Source organism: Eucalyptus grandis, chromosome 8 (assembly GCF_016545825.1).
Source record: "Eucalyptus grandis isolate ANBG69807.140 chromosome 8, ASM1654582v1, whole genome shotgun sequence".
NCBI lineage: Eukaryota > Viridiplantae > Streptophyta > Magnoliopsida > Myrtales > Myrtaceae > Eucalyptus > Eucalyptus grandis.
In genome coordinates, this window is record NC_052619.1 from 26,218,196 (window position 1) to 26,238,778 (window position 20,583).

General features: G+C 37.1%; 1 protein-coding gene across 3 annotated transcripts; it reads left to right on the plus strand.

Moving 5' to 3' along the window:
• The first annotated feature begins 279 nt into the window (after positions 1 to 279).
• Positions 280 to 20,203, plus strand: LOC108954769 (TMV resistance protein N-like). 3 transcript variants are annotated; one of them, XM_039300616.1, is made up of 6 exons: positions 280 to 788; positions 10,046 to 11,147; positions 11,246 to 11,518; positions 16,325 to 17,203; positions 17,639 to 18,250; positions 18,588 to 20,203. In XM_039300616.1, exons 1-6 carry the CDS (start codon positions 481 to 483, stop codon positions 19,194 to 19,196), a joined length of 3,783 nt encoding a protein of 1,260 aa, XP_039156550.1. In that variant the 5' UTR covers positions 280 to 480; the 3' UTR covers positions 19,197 to 20,203. The 3 variants fall into 3 exon arrangements, with proteins under 3 accessions (XP_039156550.1, XP_039156551.1, XP_018716812.2); XM_039300617.1 differs by lacking the exon at positions 280 to 788 and adding an exon at positions 2,537 to 2,711; XM_018861267.2 differs by lacking the exon at positions 280 to 788 and adding an exon at positions 3,984 to 9,101.
• Positions 20,204 to 20,583: the final 380 nt, after the last annotated feature.

Here is a 20,583-nt window from a genome sequence, read left to right on the forward strand (position 1 = left end):
TATAGCTCACTCTACAGGTACACCTTACTTCACTCTACGCTGAAAATAGGCCTCTTAAAATGACTACACCAGCACCTCTTATTTCACAAGTAATGTATATATATATATTAATTAAAAAGTACAACAAGTAAAAACAAGTTTATATATATATTAAAAAGTACAAGAAGTAAGAACAAGTTTTAGTTTTAGAGCGATTTGATCCCTCGGCCACCTTCAACTCTTACTTTGACACGAACGTACAGCCGTTGAAGCTTCCTCCACACGTTGAATAGGTAAATAGCTGTTGAAAAGGGTGATTTTAGATCAGTAGGTTCACTACGGAAAATGGAATAACGAGTTTCAAAGCGTTATTCCATTTGCATAGATAAAGACATTTGCCTGTCTTTGCGTGCGCACCCAATTTCGGACCAAACCCGTCGCCTCCGAATCGACGACACTAGAATTCTTCTCTCTCTCTCTCTCTTCCAGAGCTCTTCGGCGATGGCTCTGCAACTGTGGGAGACCCTCAAAGAATCCATCGTCGCCTCCACGGGCCTGTCCCCGGCGACTTTCTTCACCATCCTTGCCCTTGGGCTCGCCGTCTACTATGTCGTGTCCGGCCTCTTCGGGTCCTTATCCCACCGCCACCAGAGGCCGAGGAACTACCAGGAGCAGATGAAGCCTCTCCCTCCTCGTGTTCAGCTTGTCGAGACCTCCGAGGACGAGCTCAAGCAGTACGACGGCACCAACCCCAAGAAGTCTCTCTTGATGGCCAACAGGGGGCAGATCTACGATGTCTCTCAGAGCAGGTTTGCTGCGACCTTCTTCTTAGTATCGGATGAAATTGTTATGCTCATCGCGCGATTTCGATTGTTTCCTGTGGTACTCGTGGGTTATGGATCGGATCATCACTGTCTTCTTAGGCTAATTCTAAATGAATTCGTTGATTGCGACATACTCTCTATTCACGTGCGAAGTTAACGCTGCGATGAAATGTTCTATGGGAAGCTTAAAAAAAATGGTGGAGATCCATTCGTCCACACACGGTCAAATTTATGCAACAAATTACCCTTTTTTGCGGGATCTAAAAGCCTGGTTAATAAAATGGGAGTAGAGTTTGACAATCATGTGCTGAAGAGTTACGCCCCACATTCATGTTATCTCTAATTTCACTTCCTTGTGTAATGATGGAACGACTTCCATGCTCTAGCAATTGAAGTTTCTATTTGCAACATGAACTTTAAATTTCGTGTCTTCAATAATTTTTTAGCCTGAACCCAATAGCCTTCTTTTTTCTTTTTTAATTATAACTTCCAACATGTATCTGAATATGTATGTCTTGTTCAGTTTGATATATTTATTGAGAATAAGTAATATATGGCCTATCTTGTGGTTAGACTTCAAGTCCCGGGGTATAAGGTTATCATTATATATAGTTGGAGGGTAAAGTTCACCAAGTTGCTTTGGCCATCATATCTCGAGTCTAACACATAGTTCAATAACATTCGTGGACCCCTTTCACTTCACATTTAACAAAGATTGACGTACGTGGTGCCACCACAGATCTCATAGCACCTTTTTTCAGTATAATGACGAGACATTAATTGATTAATGAATCGATTAGTGTCTGGTCGACTAATCTTGAGGTGCATCGATCATCACTCACATATTTAGCATATAGCCACAGCAAAGTGTTTTTTAATAAGATCAACACTTCATTATCCATATAATAGAAAGAAAATGAAGGGTTGAAAAAATAGAAATCATTTCCCGAAGCCAAACCAATCAATCAATCAGAAAATTGGCCTTTAACTAGGATGGTATGATACTATGGTCATAGAAATCTATCCTATGTTGAGTAGTCAAATTTATTAACATTCAATTTAGCAAAAAGTTCAACAATGAACAAAGATATGTGCCGAAGACACATCTAACTAATGTGGCAATTGTGATCTATCATGAAGAATTTTTTTATTTTTTTTGGCCCATCCATGAAGAAAAGTTTAAGGGGCACATTGTCAACACTCGTGCCTGAAGTGCAGTCCGATGCTAACGTGTCGGCTCATCCTTAAGCACTTTCCTTAAAATATTCTTTGTCGACCCACACGAAAAGCAAGCAATGCATCTGAATATCGACCGTATATAGAGAAGATCAAATGGTGAACAGACTACGCTAAGAAAGTACCAAATTTTACGCAACTCACTGCTCACTGTTAATCACTTCCGTTTCCTGATTCTAATGACTTCTTCTTTTTCTTCCAAGCATAGAAAGAGTTACGATGTCTTCCTAAGTTTCAGAGGCACAGACGTCCGCAATAACTTTCTTGGTCATCTCTACATAGCTCTAGACCAGAGAGGAATTAACACTTACATCGATAGTGAAGAATTGAGGAAGGGAGAGCAAATATCACCTGCACTTATGGAGGCAATCAAGGAATCGCAAATCGCCATCGTAGTTTTCTCCGAGAACTACGCCTCATCAAAGTGGTGTTTGGATGAGCTAGCAGAAATCATGGAGTGCAAGGAGCAAAGAAACCTAGTAGTCTTTTCGGTGTTTTACAAAGTGGAACCTAGAGAAGTGAGAACACCAGGGAAAGGGGACAGACAGAGTTATGGAAAAGCTATGGCCGAGCATGAGGTCAACTTTGGGAAGGATTCAGAGAAAGTAAAGAGATGGAAAAAGCTCTTTCAAACGTTGGTAGCTTGTCTGGATGGCATGTTACTGAAAATGAGTACGTGACAACTCTTCTGCTACTTCAATTAGTTTATTTCTTTTGACACTTGATTTTCTCTAAGGTTTGGGATCCTATATGGTTAGGCGTAATTTGCCCCATCTCTCTCGCACGAGAAGCATGCTCATCAAACAGTCACACAGCACAGAGAAAACTTAACACAGAACACGAAACAGAGCACCATGTGCGAGCCGTTCGTCCTCTCTGAGCCTCCACTGATTCTCGACATGCCGTCCGATTGCTCACGTCCCAACACCACCCCAGCCGCATCACCTCAGCCCCTCTCCATCTCTCTGTGTCAAGTGGCTTTAACCTATGATCTGTGGTTTCAAGCCCAGATCGGTGGTCGCTACCCTCGGGCAGTGGTCGCCTGAGGCTGGCTCTTATGGCTGAGACTTTCCTGTCTTCCATGACAGAGGAAAGTGGGCGCAGCGGTGATGGGCACATCATGGTGGCAGGGACATGACCCCCCCGGGGGGGGTGGGGGGGGAGGAGATGGGGGGACGCGGCCACGGGGCAGTGGCAAATTGAGATATTTGTTAGAAGAAAAGTTGCACAATATTCAAATATAATAGGTTCTTCAATATCAAAAACCATAATGCTAGATGACAGATTCCCTTAAAAAAAAAAAGATTTAACTCAAAAATCTATAGAAGTATATTTTCGTGGACTTTGGCTTTCCAATTCGGACGAGCAGTAAGAATACGAAGTTTGCACTCCCCTGTTCCACTCCATTTACTGTCAGTTGGAGGGTCTTTCGTACTGCTGAAATGCCTCTGCTTCTTGTTGAGGTTTCGAGCTATCACTCATCACTTGCAGACCAAGACTAAAATCATTTAGAGATTAAGAATTGTAAAGAAAGCTTTCTCTTCTTATTTCGCCTCTCCTTTCAACTGGAGGGATCCGCTATATACATACAAAAGCTGGTGCTTGTAGGATGTTGCCAGCTTACTTCTACATTTACAAGCGGACAAAAACACAAGTGAGCTGCCTTCGCCTATACATATAAGACATTATGGCCCGTCTAACCCACGGGGAATTTCTTTTCTGCCTCTACTTGACAAATTTCATTGATGTCAACATTTTTTCTGTAAAATCTTGATCATGCAAATTTCTTTTCTAGTGGTTTTGTACCCGTTTTGTCCACTTGAATCTTTTCAGTCTTATCTGAACGCTTCTCATCCATGCATTTTCTCTTCTTAGGAAATTAGTTTTTTTCACGTCTAGTGCTGCTGACGTAATGGGTGACGTAGTAACCACTCCATCTGGAGGTTGACCTTGGGCCTTTTCTTTCAAATTGGGCGTGATTATCTCGTTCCCTTCTCTTCAAGGCGCTGATCTTGGGTTTGGGAGATCTTCCAGACTTCAGAATCATCAGCCCTGAAACATAAGCTCTGTTCTCTAGGCCAGAAACTTAGTGGGCAGGTCGATTACTCCCTCATTTTCTCTCTTGGACTTCTTTTTATTTAAAGCTCATATAACCCTTGAGAATGATGATGAAAATTCTTCCATCACCACGCAGATAATACTTTTGTTTGTTGCCTATTGCATACTCTAGGACAGCTTTAAAGAATTCGATTTCAGTGGCTTTAGTGATAAAAATAATGTCTCGCTGCGTTTTTATGTTTCTTTTGGTTTTGTTTGGTTCTGCAAGTTGTTGATTACCCATATCTGTTAAGACATACTTTATTTCCTTTCATCATCCAGATCCGTTAATCGTGCTGGTAACAATCACTGTAGTATATCTAGTTCAGACCAATTAAATGTGGCAGACCAATATTGATAGAAGTCTTACTGATTTTCTTCATTTAGTTTTTTGTACTTCTCCCTAGTATTCATTTGATGCATCAGAAGGTGATAATATGGTGGCAGATACTTTACCTTTTCTTTAACCTACTGCTCGAGTGTCTTCATCATCCCAAAATCGAGATGTATTACTTGGAGCTTTCTTGGGTAGCCTACTAAGATATTTTAAAATTGTCTGGCCTAGTTAGCAGATCTACAGTACCTCTGGACTTTTTACCTTCTACTTTGTCAGGAAAGTTTATTATATCTCGCAAATTTAGGTTTGCAATACTAGCCCCATACGCAAGCAATTAATTTTTTCCTTTATCCATTTTACCTTCTTTTACATAGGATCATGTCTTCTTTCTTAAAGATATTTTGTCAGTGGTTATTAGTGATTCATTTGCATCTCTTCGCTTTTGCTAAAGACCACTACATCGTGTATATACACAGCACAAAACTTGCGTAGATACTTGAAGGCATCATCCATTTCCCGCTGAAAATTGCTTAGGGCATTCTGTCTATGAGATCTCCTGCTGCAGCTATCTTATAGTCATTATCTTTGTTGGTTTGCTAAGCTGAAGATAGTCTGTAACAATTCACGCTATTCCTCGTACCTGCTCTGCATGGTTAATGACCATGAAGGTTGGGCAAGAATGCGGACTAAAATTATCTCTAATAAAACCTTTCGAGAACAGATCAGGAATTTGTTTTTCAAATACCTCTACCATCTCACAGTTTTTGCTCAAATGATGGTAATTGGATCTTTTAGCTCTAGTCTGGCTTTTACGCCATTAAGACTCCACAGTTTGACTTACCTTTTCAGTTACTTTTCAGTTTTAGCAGGAACTTATTCCATTTCGTTCCTGATTATTTGATACTCCGAAATTTTCCTTGTTCTAGGCAGAACAAATTTTGATACTAGGAGGAATCATTTGGAAATGAAGATTTTTCGCATCCAAATAGCTTATGCTCCCATTATTTGCCACGCTGAGCTCACACTCTAAATGCTTGTTCACATGGACAGTCTCCACAAAACTCTGATTGTTTCACAGGATAAACCTCAAATTTGTGTCTTAACCAGGGATTTTGAAGAGTCACACCTGCTATAGTAATCGTGGTGCTGTCTTGCACAAAAGACCAATTTTCGTTTTGTTCCATTAAGAATGCATTACCAAGAATGACATCCTCATCCAGTGTCGGGAAAGGAAAGATCCGTCTAAAAATAAACATTGATTCCCACCTGCCATTCTCAATGCAACAGGCTTTGTTAATGGTCTCCACCATTCATCTGGTGATGCATTAGGTCTTGCACAATTAGTACAAGCTCCAGGGTCTCTAATGAATATGGATAACACCCGGGAAATTTAAACATCACAACCACGTAAGTGCTTAACCCAGCTTCCTTGATGTGCCATTTGGGAGGGTTCGATCATATCCCAAATTTTGTCCATGACTATGGACCATTGCCCTGCTGTATTCCTAAAGCTCGGAAAACTTCATGTATGTCTTGGGATGCGGATCTTTTCTCCTTCGGAGTGCATTACCATTACAACATTGTTCTCTCTTGACTATGCATCCTCTTCTTCATATACAGGCATATTAATTTGTCTGTATCCTATGATCCTTCTTCTAAAGTTCTTAAGTTTACAGATCTTTGAGATGCAACCTCTTCCCGATTGACTTGTTGTACTGTATCCTGTGTTATAGTAAGAGGTTCAAAAGTCCTTAATTTCCTAGCAAAGAGGGTGTAGACAGTGTTCCAAACATAAGGTTATTTTTGCTCCCCTCTATTGGCCCTGAGACGCACTAATCTCTCTAGATGCTCCAATAGGTTCCACCATAGTCGAACTTCTAGGCCGTGTAATTCTAGGGAAAAGTGTTAAAAAAAGTCCTAAACAAATTTTATTTGTGCCAATTTAGTCATAAACATTTTTACTAAGTGTCAATTCAGTCCTTTTTGGCTAATTGTAGCCGGATTTTGTTGATTGGGCACTGGTCATTTGATGTGGCACGATCAGCGTTGACGTAGACAATTTTTGATAATATTTTAATATTTTTGATTTTATTTTTATTTTTTCCTTCTCCTCCTCCTTCCTCTAGTCGGTCGCCGAGGCGACGGCCGGCGAGGGTCGAGCCTCGCTAGCTTGGCGCGAGGCCACTCTTGTGGCTTGGGTGGCGAGACTTGCCCTCACCGGATTTGGTGAGGTTTGAGCTCGGCGCTCGGTGAGGCTCGACCTCGCCAGCCCAACTCAAGGCCGCCCGGGCTGCGAGGGTGGCCTCGCGTTGGGTTGGTGAGGGTTGAGCCTCATCAGCCATGGGCGAGCCTCGCCACCCATCGTGAGGCTGCCCTTGTCGGCTGTCACCTCTGGACGGTGGCCAAGGTCCGACAACTGGTTGGAGGAAGGAGAAGGAGAAGGAAAAAAAAAAAATAAAAAGGAAAAATTCAAAAATATTAAAATATTATTAAAAATTGTCCACGTCAGTGCCGATCGTGCCACGTCAACCAGCCGATGCCCAGTTAGCCTAATCCGGCCACAATTAGCTGAAAATGACTGAATTGGCACATCGTAAAAATGTTTAGAACTAAATTGGCACCCAAAAAAAAAAATTATGATTATTGGCACAAATGTAAAAGGTTTGAGACTTTTTTTTAACACTTTTCCCTGTAATTCTAGGGGATTAATTTTTTACCTACAAAATTGTTTGTAATCCTGTGAACCTCTTCAAACAAATTTGCTATCTAATTTCCGTCCTCTAGGATTTGTGGTATTAATGAATCTATAAATCATCCCAGTGTGATACACCAAACATTTGACCTGCAGGTTCATCCTATCCATGTTTCAAGAATCAATCCTCAATGTTCATGAATTCCCCAAACAAATATCATTTAGAGCCATCAAATAATTTGGATGGGCTTGGAAGCAGACTAGCCCATGTGCTAGCTTGGCTAGTATTCCCGATATCAATTAATCTCTAAAACCCGTACATCTTTGATCCAATACAGTTGCAATCAGAAAATTGGCGACAGGAAGATGAAATAGCGGGACTTATCCTATTCTGATCAACCCTATATATGTATATAACGACATGTGCCTCTTGTTCTTTCTCTTGTCTCTCTAATTTTTCGGAGATTTAGCATAGGTACATCTAAGGTTTGAAGTTCCCTATACGACACCTATGCCATTGACATCGATTGTGAGAAATCTATGGCCTATTTAAAGTTAAATCTTAATAATCAATAAACAGCAATAACATCTACTTCGAGCTATTTCTGCTCCAAAGTTGATCCCGAGAGATAATCTTATCCGAAAGTTTCTTCTAATACCTAAGATGTTGACTTTAAGGGCACTATATCATCACATGCGTTCGTCGCTGATAATTGTTCACTACACTATGTTGAATGTTCTTCGCCAGTCTCACATTCTGAGAAAACTTCATAGAGACATTAAACCTCAAAGTCTAAATTTTCTAGTTCCTGCTCATCTATAGGTTTATAAGCAGGTTCGTCATGAAGAGATACATCTTCGATAAATACTACGCAAATATTATCTTTCTGTTGATACATTTATTGACAATCATGAGGCTTGTGGGCTTTCAATCCACAAAATCGAACAAAAGTTACAACTACTTAACAGGGTTTACCCTGAGGACAACGAGGTTAGAACCTCTGTGTTTCCTTTTAAAGGTCTTAATTCTTTGTAAGTCTGGATGACTTTTCAGATTTATAAGGCCTGAGTTATCCCCTGGTACACTTTTTTCATATCAAATTAACTTTCTTCTTTTCGATCCCTTAGGAAAGTGTCTTGCACTTTTGGCTTCTCGATGGATGTTACAGTCATTTCTATGCAGCACATATTCAATGTGAGAGCAACAACTCTTGCTTCCTTCGTTTAGGGGTCAGTACTCACTCTCCTGCTTGGATTCACCCACCCGGACCTTCTACTCCCTCTTTTTTCTCAAAAGAGCAAGTCGTAAGCCTTCTTTGTGACCTCTGGCCATGGCTCCGGAAGTCTGTCAAAGAAAGTCTTTGAGATTGTTGAAATTCACAGCGTCAAAATAGCACATATCAAAAGTCTATGATTTCATTAGAGCATTTAAAGCCTACTCTCTCTACTATTTCTATAGAAAGCAATAAACCACAGAGTTCTCTATGCAAGACATCTGTTACGATGGCTTATTGTCTCTTTACAATAAGCTATTGTCTAGTTTATACCTTAAATCTGTTTGAGATAATAAGAATTTCCTAAACTTCTGAGCGTTACCGACAAGAGTGGCTTCACATACTTCACACATAGTGTTGGACTATATCCTCCTGCATTTGTCATCATATCAATGGCTGTGACCCATTTATCTATCCTTTCAAACACATGTTTTCCAGTATCAAGATTAAGAAGAGCACCAAGAACTAGTAACAGGCCTTAATGGATTATTCATTAAACAAACAATGGCTTGTTCTATGTGGATAATCGGGCTTATATGAAGTCCATTTCCCTGTTAAAAGCTCAATAAATATTCCATCATCAATAGTATCGGAGATTCTTCAGCCAACCCTAAAGATTGCCGAAGATGTTGGGCTAACTTACTAGTATCATTACCATTAAGGTTAGCTGCTCTTTTTACGGGACCTAAAATGAATGGTGTTACCTTTCCTTGCTACATTTTTTGGATTTGAGGGACTTGATTCGAATCTCGTGCCTCAGGCTTCTTTTAATTAGTCTCTGTTTCCATTACATCATGCCTTTCATTGACCAATAAAAATACCTCTGTTGCAAGAGCATTTCTCCCTTGTATCTACATAGTCGTTTACATTGTGTAAGCCATTATACATAGGAGAAGATGAATCTGGTATTCTATCAACCTGTTTTGTTTATTAGAAATGTTTATTTAATTTTCTTAGAAAGAATGAAAAGCTAGGATTTTTTTCTTTAAGGAAAATACACGCCTAATGGCATTTTTGTATATACTTGAAGCAGTAAAGAGCAAAAAGGTAATAATATGACAGATTTCTACTGGAACCAACAGTAGGCCGTGTTTGTCCAAACAGCCAAAGACGGCTCTTTATTTTTCCACTTTCAGAAGTGAGCCTACAATTGTCTCAAAGGATAAAGTACTTGATTTTAATTAGGATTTACCTTATTGGAAATGCTAATTTAGACTTCACGTCGGCTATTTTTATCACAGATATTGCTTCGCAAAGAATTTTTACCAGATAAATGGGTTGGCATTTGGACAATTAAAGAAAGACAAGACAATTTCAATGAACTTTGTAAAGAGATGAAAACAATGCCTATCAATGATTTAATATATCCCATAATTAACTTGAATTATTGATAAATGCAAAACAGATTAACATACAACATTTAAAATAACATGAAGAATATTGTTTTAGTTCTGCTTAGACTTAGGCGAGATGCTAATTGAACATATTTGGACAATCATCTCCATATATATTGCGGACTAGCTTCTTATTCGGTGATTATCTTTGAATACTTATTCCTTTTTTTGGATTACTCTAAAAGCACTTTCTACGAATTTACCCTTGTCAGATATGAAGCGGGGCTTATACAAGATATTGTACAGAAAATCTCAACTCAACTAGATCAAATGCCATTAAAAGTAGCCAAGTATCCAGTTGGGATAGATTCCCGAGTAGAAGAGCTTCAAACAATCCTAAATCTACTGTCCAAGGATGATATTCTTCTGGTAGGATTATGGGGACAAGGAGGCGTAGGCAAGACAACCCTTGCTAAAGCCATTTATAACGCTATTTTTAGAGAGTTTCAAGGTTCTAGTTTCTTGGACCGTGTTAGTGAAAATTCCAAAAGTTTCACTGATTTGGTTCATTTGCAAAAAAAATTGCTATCGCAGGTATTGCGAAAAGAATTAATAGTCTTCAGTGTTGATGAAGGAAGTCAATTGATTCAAGATAGACTTTCCAATAAGAAAGTTCTTATTATTCTTGATGATGTGGATGATGAACACCAGTTAAATGCTTTAGCTGGAGATTGCGAGTGGTTCGGTAAAGGAAGTAGGATAATTATCACAACAAGAAACAAGCATCTGCTAACTTCTCATGGAGTATATTCGGATAAGTTGTACAAAGTTACAGCTCTCAAGTGTGGTGAAGATCTTGAACTTTTTAGAAAGCATGCTTTTCAAAGAAGTCAAAAAATAGAAATAAGGAGCAATCTTGTAAATAGTGTTTTACATTATGCCAAAGGCCTTCCTTTGGCACTTGAGGTGTTGGGTTCTTTCTTGTGCGGTAGAGGAGAACATCAATGGGAAAGTACCCTCGAAAAACTAGCCAAAAGTCCTCACAAAGAAATCAACGATGTGCTAAAGGTAAGTTATGATGGATTGGAGGACTATATAAAGGAGATTTTTCTCGACATTGCCTGTTTCTTCAAGGGGCAGAAGAGAAAGTACATTAGGGATGTTCTTGATAGTTGTGATTTTGCCACGACTATTGGGGTTGAAATTCTCATTGAGCGCTCCTTGATTAGTGAAGAGGATGGGACCTTACAAATGCATGACTTGATAAAATGGATGGGTATGGAAATTGTTAAAAAAGAATGTTGTGATGATGCCAGCAAGCGCAGTAGGTTATGGCTTTATGATGATGTTCTTGATGTTCTATCAGGAGATGCGGTAAGACTTTTAGTGTATAAGAATTCAAATTCTATTCTTATCATTGACTTTGTACTATAGTTGCAAAGTAACCTAAGTGTATTCGAATAAATATATAGGGAACGGATGCAATAAAAGCCATAGTTTTGAAGCTACCGGAGTTTGAAGAGACATACATTTGTCCTAATGCTTTCACAAACACGAGAAAGTTGAGGTTGCTCATCCTGCATAACGTGGGTAATTCTTTCCAAGGTCCCGTCCCTCTCCCTAGTCAATTAGGGTGTTTGGAATTGCATAATTGTGCCTTGATTCCAGAATTTGGCTATGGTCGAAAGAGATTAGTTAGACTTGATATGCCGAATAGCAAGATCAAGGAACTGCCGAAATTTAAGGTGCGCATTCCTTTTTTCATGACTTATTCCTGTATGTGTTAAATCAAATGATATTTGTTATTTTCCTAGGAAAACATCTACAATTACTATATTCCTTATACATATCAAAGCATCAAATGTAGGCTAGCAATCTAGTACATAGAACCAATGCGGCTAAAATCTTCCGTTTGTAAATAGTCTACCTTATAACTAACAACTTGATCATACTCGATATACATATGTAGCAAAGATTTCATTTTTTATTCTTGTACTTTAAATGTTTTCCTAATCACGTCCATGTGGCTTTAATTTTTCTAACCGAGTCATTTTATTTACACAAATTGTTTAATCAAGTTTCATTAGCATCAAATTTGGTCAAATCCAACTGACGTTGTCGTTGGGGGATGTCGATGGTCACCCTTTGTAAATAGTGACTGGTGGTAGTTGCCACAACCTGCTTTTTTTTATTTTTTTGGGTGTCAAAGTCATAACCTGTTTGACTAGCTTTTGTTGAAGCTAATGTTATGATTGCTAACACATGTGCGATGTTTAATCTACGTTATATTGTGGAATCAGTCTAATGGCCACATCAGCTAGGTTTAGCTAGATTTGGTACGGGAGAGTTGTGATTAGAAAATTTATGTAAGTAAAATGAATTGACTAGAAAAACTAAAAGTGTAAGTACTTGATTAAAAAGGTTGTGAAAGTGCAGGAATGAAAAGTAGAAGTTTTCCGTACATATAATTAAAAAAACAACAGTGAGCTCAAACCATCATGACTTTGAGCTGAAAATTGAAACAAATACTTCTTCGTATGCAATTTAATGTTTGAACGTAGAATGTGCTTAAGCTATATGAGAAGAGTTTTTATTTGATTTGTAGGCTTTTGATATATGTATTAGTCCCAATATCTTTAAAGGCCCCTCCCATGAGCGAATTGAGAAGCCACATACTCATTACTCTATGGGTGGTAATAGATAAATCTAATTTACTTGTTAGGTTTCAAGTGGTGTACAAGATAAAATATTAGAATGTCAAAATAAGATTTAACTAATTCATAGAGAATTAAAAATTATATCGATGTGACTGAGCTTGACTAAGGCTTTGATTTCATGCTAAACCCAAGAGGTTGTTATTCATCTTGTGTTCGAAAATTACAAAAAATAAAAATGCTTTATTCATAATTAAGTACAAAAAAGATCCTTCAGAGAAAAGTCATCATTCAGTTTTGATTACTTACTCCTAATTCTTAAGAAGTAGTTGCATAGCTATGTACCGTAGATTTCTAGAGTTTCGTGCATAAAAAACTCAATACTGTTTGGTGCTAGTAATTTCTTAAGAGCATAGGCAAATTTCAGAATCATCGATAAATAAATTTTGATCAGCAACTTATTTGGCTGGTAATTAGTAAGTTGCCGATAGTTTTATGGCAGAATCAAGAAACATTTAGTCTATAAACGTGCTAGAAGTTACCCAAAGTTTCGTGAAAGTACCGACAATTATTTAATTATTTTCAATTACCAAATATTTTTGTAAATAATCAATATTACTTGCGTAGCTTCCAACGTATTAAAGTTACTAATTTTAAAGAAAATTGCCAACTCGTAATTGAGTCTATATATCAACTTTTATTTGACTTTATAAATATCACCGATTGGTTCAAGAAATTACCAATATTTAACTGCTAAAATTAGCATCATATTAAAGTTACTATTATAGCAAGTTACCAATATTAATTTGAGTGATATACCGACTCTTCATAAGTTAAGTTACTATTTTGTTTTAGTTATTAACTCTTATTTGATTAAGTTACTAACCTTTATCTAATTGTTTAGAAATCACTTATTTTTTCAAAAAAATACCAATATTTATTTGTCGATGTTTTCATCATGTTAAAATTACGAACTCTTACAGAAGAAAAAAAAATTGCCGATGTTTATTTGAGTCCATTTACTAATTTTTTAATTGATTGTAACTTAAACGTGCTAGAAAAGCTCCCCAAACAAATGTGGGCATATTAACCGAATAGTTGATACTTTGAAACTATCAAATAAAAGTTGGTAAGTGACTCAAATAAGAGTGTGTAACTTAAATTTCACATATAAATGATAGTAAATTAGTGTAATGGTATTAGCCAATTTCAAAAGAATTTGTTATTCTGTAAGAATAACAACATTAATATGTTAGTAAGCTCTAAAAAATAAGTAAACTATTAAAATAGTGGATGGTTATGAAATAGACACTAGTAACTAACACAAATAAGAGTTGATAATCTCGGGTATTAGTACCTTTGCTAGTTGGTAAGTTGCCACAAATGTTGTTATATTATTGAAACTTCCAAAACAATTATATATACGTCGTTAAATAACTCAAATATTAGTTGACAATTTCATATAAGAAATTATAATTAGCTATGCAAATAAATATTGGTAAATTACTGGTTTAGTTGGTAATTTTGGAAGCCGTCTGAAATTTAGTATAAGAGTTACTAACTTTAGTACTTTGGTAATTGCAACAAATAAATGTCTATGAAATATAGGAACGACTTTAACTCCAAAAACAATCTAATAAATATTGGTAAGTGGGCTCATCTAACATTTGGTAATTTTCTAAAAGAGATTGTAACTTAAACAAGTTGGTAAGCTGGCAAATAAACATTGATAGATTATTAAAATATTTAATAATTTCGAAACAATAAAAAATGGTAGCAACTCAATAAAAGTCGGTAATTTCCTATAAGAGTTAATAAAAAAACTTTAACCAATTAATGATGGTAATTTAACTCGTGAAAAGTTGGTAAACCACCAAAGTCAAAGTTGGTAGTTTCCTACATGAGTTAATAACTTTAACAAGTTGACAACTTTAAAAATAAATGTTGGTAATTGTTAGAGTAATTGATAATTTTAATTTAAAGTACATGAAGGCATTCACGAGCAAATCTCTATTCTGCATGTCTAATTGTTGCACATATTTCGGTAATAATTGATATTACTTTATATTCTATTGCATAATTCTCTAATCGAATAATGCAAATTTTGATAATAAATGTTTAAAAATAATTTTTTATGTATATATAGATTCTACTTAAAAATATGTATATTATTATATGCTTAAATTTGATTGTTTATGATGAGGTTTGAAGAGAATCTAACCCATCTCATATTTGACTTACATTTAACAAACAATGATAAATGAAAAGATCAAATTCATATTTGGCTCATATTTTACAAATAAATCATTGTAATCATATTTAAGAAATAATCGTAAGGCCCCGGATGTTTAGTGGATCATCCATCCAAACTCCTTGTGGGGTTTATGTTGGGTAGAAACTGACTGCCCAATTTTATTGATTTAGGGGATGAGTCTACCATGACCACTTTCTTGGCCCAATCAGTTCGGCCATTCCATGGCCTTTCAGTCAGTGATCCCGAGGCCCACTTTCGGTCCATCTTGGATTTGGTAGTTAATCCTAACTACAGCCTGTCTTAGTTTTTCCAATACTATTTTATTTTTGGATTTAGTATCATCACACGTAAATTTTTTTTGTGTCGTATCTGTCATTATCTGCATCAAATCCATCTTGCAACCATCTACCACGTGTGTTGACATACATGCATTGTAGTAATGGAGGGTCAATTTGGGCTGGGGGTACCAGTTTGAGATTTTTGTGAGGCGAAAATTAGTCCTAAATGTGTCATGGGGGACTAATTTGGGGTCTTTAATGATATTAACCCTCTCTATTAATCAGAGGATAAATATGCTAATTCCATATAAGCTCTAGAAAGAATTTCATTGATGTGTATATTAATTTTGTTATAATTTTCTATGCATGTTTTATCTCTCTTTAGAAAAAGTCATGTCGATATCAACATTCAAAATAGTAAATATAGTCTTATCCATGTGATGCACGGGCATCATACTAGTTTTCTATAAAAGTCAGTGCCATTAACTTATTGGTAAACTATGTAATGAGATAGTTTGTAATTTAAAACTATGTGGTAACTTAAAAGTATTAGTTACTTACCAAAGCAAAACTGTTAAACAAGTTTTCAATCAAAATTTTGTTGGCAACGGAATTTGACAATTAACAATGTCCTTCAAATTTTACCAGCATGAAACGGTGTTCCAATTTTATATGATGGGATAACAGAATTGTCCCTATGTAATTTGTTTAGGAAAACTATAAGAACAATTTATTTGCCTCTGGACAGATAGAAATACTTGTTCATTAGAGCCAAATTTTGAAGGGTTAATACCCTGAAAAACCCCAAACTGGTACACTTGTGACAATATTTTTTTGACCATGAAAAACCTCAAACTGGTATACCTGTGGCAAATTTACCCCGACTGACTATAAAAAACCTTAACCTAGTACATTTATGACAAATTTACCCCAAACTAATTTATTTGACTGAAAAAAAACTCCAAAATGGTAAATTTGTGACAAATATACCCTATGATAAATTGGATTAATACCACAAAAAAAAATCACAAAAAATATAAACGGTGACAAACGAAGCGTAAAATCCTAAATTGGTATACTGGTCAACTGTCACGTGTCATTTAACTTAATAATTTGAGAATAAAATTTAACAAAAACTAACAGAGAGTAAATTTGTCACAAGTGTACCAGTTTGGGGTAAATTTATCAAATGTATACTAGTTTGGGATTTTTTGTGGTCAAAAAAATAGTTTGGGGTAAATTTGTCACAGGTGTACCAGTTTGGGGTTTTTCAGGGTATTAACCCAATTTTGAATTAAATACTTATCTCATTTTTTTTTTTTTGATCTGGAATGTCTATCCAAGTTGGTTTCTTTGTTCTTGCAGGACTTCATAAAACTAAAGTTCATTAACTTCAATGGATGCCAAGCGTTGGTTTGTATGCCGGACCTCGATTGTACTCCAAATCTCGAGATATTGGATCTTCATGGGTGTAAAAACTTGGAGTGTGCCCACGAATCAATTTCATATCACAACAAGTTACAATTTTTGAATTTAGGTGGGTGCTCAAAACTTCACCATCTCCCTAATGTGCTCCAGTCCAAGAATCTTCAACTTCTCAATCTTAAAGATTGCTCAAAGTTGCAAAGACTGCCTGATTTTTCGGATAAAATGAAAGCCTTGCGAGGACTTCATTTACAAGGAACTTCAATTAAGGGGCTTCCTGAATCCATAGAAAATCTTGTCTCTTTGGGGGAAATGGATTTAGGTAATTGCAAGAAATTGGCAATCCTTCCGTCTAGCATTTACAAGTTGCAAAATCTTAAATTCCTACGGCTTTATGGCTGCTCAAAACTAGTCAAATTTCCAAAGTGGGAGGCGGATTCGAATGATCCCCATATGAAAATGGGATTTCCTAAGTTGTGGTTGCTAAACCTTGACATATGCAATTTATCAGAAGTAGAATTCCTGGAGAATCGTTCCTGTTTTCCCTCTTTAAATTATTTGGTTTTGCGCGGAAACAATTTTACTAACCTTCCTACATGCGAGCAACAATATAAGTTGTCTCATTTACCAGTTTCGTATTGTCGAAAAATACAAGAGATCCTCGATATTCCAGGGCAATTTCAACGTCAATGGGCAATTGGCTGCGAATCTCTAAGTGAAAGGCCCTCAAACATATGTGACTTTGACAACGTTGACTTGTCTTCATATCATGATGGGGCCCATGGAGTGTTCCGCTATGATGATATGTTGAAGCATAAGGTTAGACTCTCCCTCTCTCTTTGATTGATATGAGACCGTGTACATGTTGGCTGCACCGAGTGTTTGTATGCTGTGAAAGGCCGAAAATCCCGAATCGGTGGGCTAATTAACAAAAGCAAAAAATTTGAAAGTGATTCTACGTGTATATGCAGTGGAGGTGGCTATGAGGCAATGCGAATGATATTCTCTCTATCTATAGAACTCTAGTTCTTTGTGTCATTACAAGGATCACCCAATGAAAAACTTCAACGATATGTGCTCATCCAGTTACAAAATCTTCAACAATACATATCCCGTTTCCACCAATTAAGTACAAAAAATCTCTGTAATGCTATTGCTAACTATGGCTAAACTATAAGACTGCCCACTTATCGAAACTCTTCTTTTTAGGTGCCAATACGGAAAAAAACTATCTAACAGTGTGCATTATGATAGGTATTTGATATTTTCTATGGTTGCCGAGGACTTATTATGTCTGGAGGAGAGATGCCAGAATGGTTGCTCCCTAATAACGAAGGTCATATTTCTTTCATAGCTTCAAAGGACTTAATGGAGAAATTCTTAGGATTAGCTTTATGTGTCGTAGTCCAAGCAAAAAGAGGAAAAGGTTTTAACTCATTGACCATTATCTCAGCCATCAATGGTGAAATGGTTGATAATGTGACGAAATGGTTGACATCGGATTTCGATCATCTAAGGCTTCATTGTTACGAACCAAGGCTTTTGTGGAAGCGAGTCTCCATTGGTCCAAATGGCTGGAATCGTTTCATGTTAACCATTAGAGCATCGGGTGCAATTGTGAAAAAATGTGGATTCCGACTAATATGCAAGCCATTAGAGAAAATTTTGGACATTTTTCTTCAACATAATCAGTTGCTCAATCCAGCTTTACTGTACGAGGTTCGACATGAAGATAATCAGACGAACACGGTGGAAGAAAGTTCAAGTGGAACAGAAGATTTACTAGATAATAAAACTAGTAGAAAGGAAAATAGTTCAAGTGATTCAATACTCGAAGGATCCAACGTGACCGACTTCCCACTCCAGGTTCCTCTCTCCCCTCTCCTCCTCCTCCCCCCCGGGGCTTCTCGCCACTCTCTTTGTGCGTGGTTGTGTTTGCGTGTGGGTGAGAGAGAGCCACCAGAGTCTATGTTTAGTGCTTTGTGTGTTTTTATAATGCAAAAAGCTGAAAATGCTAGATAAACAAATTAATCTAGGGTGATTATGCACCCTATATGTAATATAACGTAATCAAGGATCAATCCATCTAATTATTATAGAACACTAGCTTAGGTTCAATTACAATGAAATATGCTCAATCAAGCTCTTCTACTCGAACTTAAATACAAACTTGGGTTCTTCTAACTATTTACTCATTTAACAGATCTATCGCTATTCCCTAATTGATCATGCTTACCGAAATGTTGTCCCAAGAGGAGAGATGCCAGAGGAGTTTGTGCCTGTTGAAGACGGTACCATATCTTTCATGGCTTCGCAAGACTTGTACGACAAGTTCCTAGGATTGGCTCTATGTGTCGTTTTCAATGTAGAAGATGGAAAAAAGGAAATATCTTTCGACATCGTGCCACACATTAACGGCGAAAGGCGGAATGTCCTATCAGGAACTCTCGGTTCATTTGATTCAAATCACATGTGGATTCAATATCTCAAACCAAATGTGCTGTGGGGATTGTTGGAGGGAGGAGTTGATTTTGGTCAATTTGACGAGATATATTTACAATTTAGCCTTAATCTTAGAGTATTTGGTGGAACCCTAAAAAAGTTGGGATATAAGATAAGATGCGGGCGACTAGAGGATGATTTGAAGGCTGTGCTTGGGGACAACAAATCAGTGAATCCAGCTTCACTCTATGAGGAGGATTCTGATGAACCAAAATATTCAGAGAGAGAAAGCTTCTTTGGGCGGAGAAACTTTGAAAAAGCGCAGAAACATCTTGAAATAGAATTCTTTCGCAAATGTCACATCCTATAGAGGAACTGGTCTAGTTTTGTTGGATAGCTTGGTCACGACTTCTGAGGGAACTGCTTCCTTTTTATTATTATTGCCATGTCTTTAGAAGGGAACTACTTCTTTCTTATGATCATTATGGGGTTTTGACGTATGGACTTTTATTATTATGCCAGCTTCATTTGATTTAAACTCAAAAGCAAGTTCATGGCAAGTGTTTTTTTTTTTCTTTTCATGTTTCCTTGTCAAGCGGATCATGATCTCCTTGATTATTGTCATGTTCTGCACAGAAGGCTTAGTTACATGTCATTTGCATATCATTTACTGATTTCACAGCAAGTTTTCATTTTTGGACTAGTCTGGTTGCTATCCCATGTTAATTCTCGAGTGTCTTATCATGTCCATGTTAATTCTCAAGTTTCAACAACAGTTTGAAGCAGCAAAAGTTTTGTACATTGAAAGACAACTTCCCATAGATTCATAAACTTCAGCTGAATCAGGGATGTCATCATGAATCTCTCTAGCAATTGTTGATTCATGAGGCAGAGAGCGAGGGTGACAGAGTCCCTTGGACTGCTTTTTCAGTCCAAAATTCCACTAGTCAAGAATGAGCAAAATCATCCATGACTTTGACTAATGGCTTAGCCGTAGAGCGAGAGTTTAGAGCTTCCAAAGCCAGTGACAATTGTGGGAACAAGATTATCTCCTGCAGCCAGTGCTTGTCCCTTCTCTCTTTCATTTGAAGAAAATCCCCTTTGTAACGTCGACTGGGTGTTTGTGATTTTGTTAACTGAAGCCATTGTACAATTCACAGATTTAATTGTTTGACTAGTAGTTTTCTGAAATTAGTGCCTTTCTATTATATGAGATGTCCTGGTCAATTTAGATGGATAAATTTATTCCATTGTGACACCATTTCGTGTAAAATTTTCTGAGAGGGTCACTGCTGTCCATCAGAGTAATGCTACAATAAAACCGGCGTACTGCTTTTGTGTCTTGTCGATTGTTATGGATAAGAATTGTTCATATTTTGTTTGGGAGGCAAGTTTATTTTTAATCTCACCCTATTTGTAGGTATTCATTAGCATCTATTCGTTCTTCTTCTCAAACCTATAAAGTTGTTAGTTTTTATATTGTGATCTAGTCGATTCCTCTGTTGTTATTAAACAGATTGCGTGGGGTAGGTGTTGTAGTCTTGTGTTTTAATGGAGGCTTCTTTGTGCTGAAAGGTTTTGAGCTTGTAGCAGGTCGCTCGCCTATTTTTGTACCACGTTATCTTAAAGCTCCGTAGCCTCCCATTTTCTTTGACATTATTTAGACACAGTACTTTCTGTGGTTTTCGCTACGAAGTGTCTCAATTTACAATGAACAGTTTTAAGCAACTAAAATCTTCTACATGGAAAGACAAATT

Bases quoted from the DNA above. Each gene is read 5' to 3' on its own strand.
- LOC108954769 (XM_039300616.1), top strand. From the start codon at position 481: ATGGCTCTGCAACTGTGGGAGACCCTCAAAGAATCCATCGTCGCCTCC. The intron at 11,519-16,324 runs GTGCGCATTCCT...TTGTTCTTGCAG, and splicing joins AGGAACTGCCGAAATTTAAG to GACTTCATAAAACTAAAGTT. The intron at 18,251-18,587 runs GTTCCTCTCTCC...CTCATTTAACAG, and splicing joins TGACCGACTTCCCACTCCAG to ATCTATCGCTATTCCCTAAT.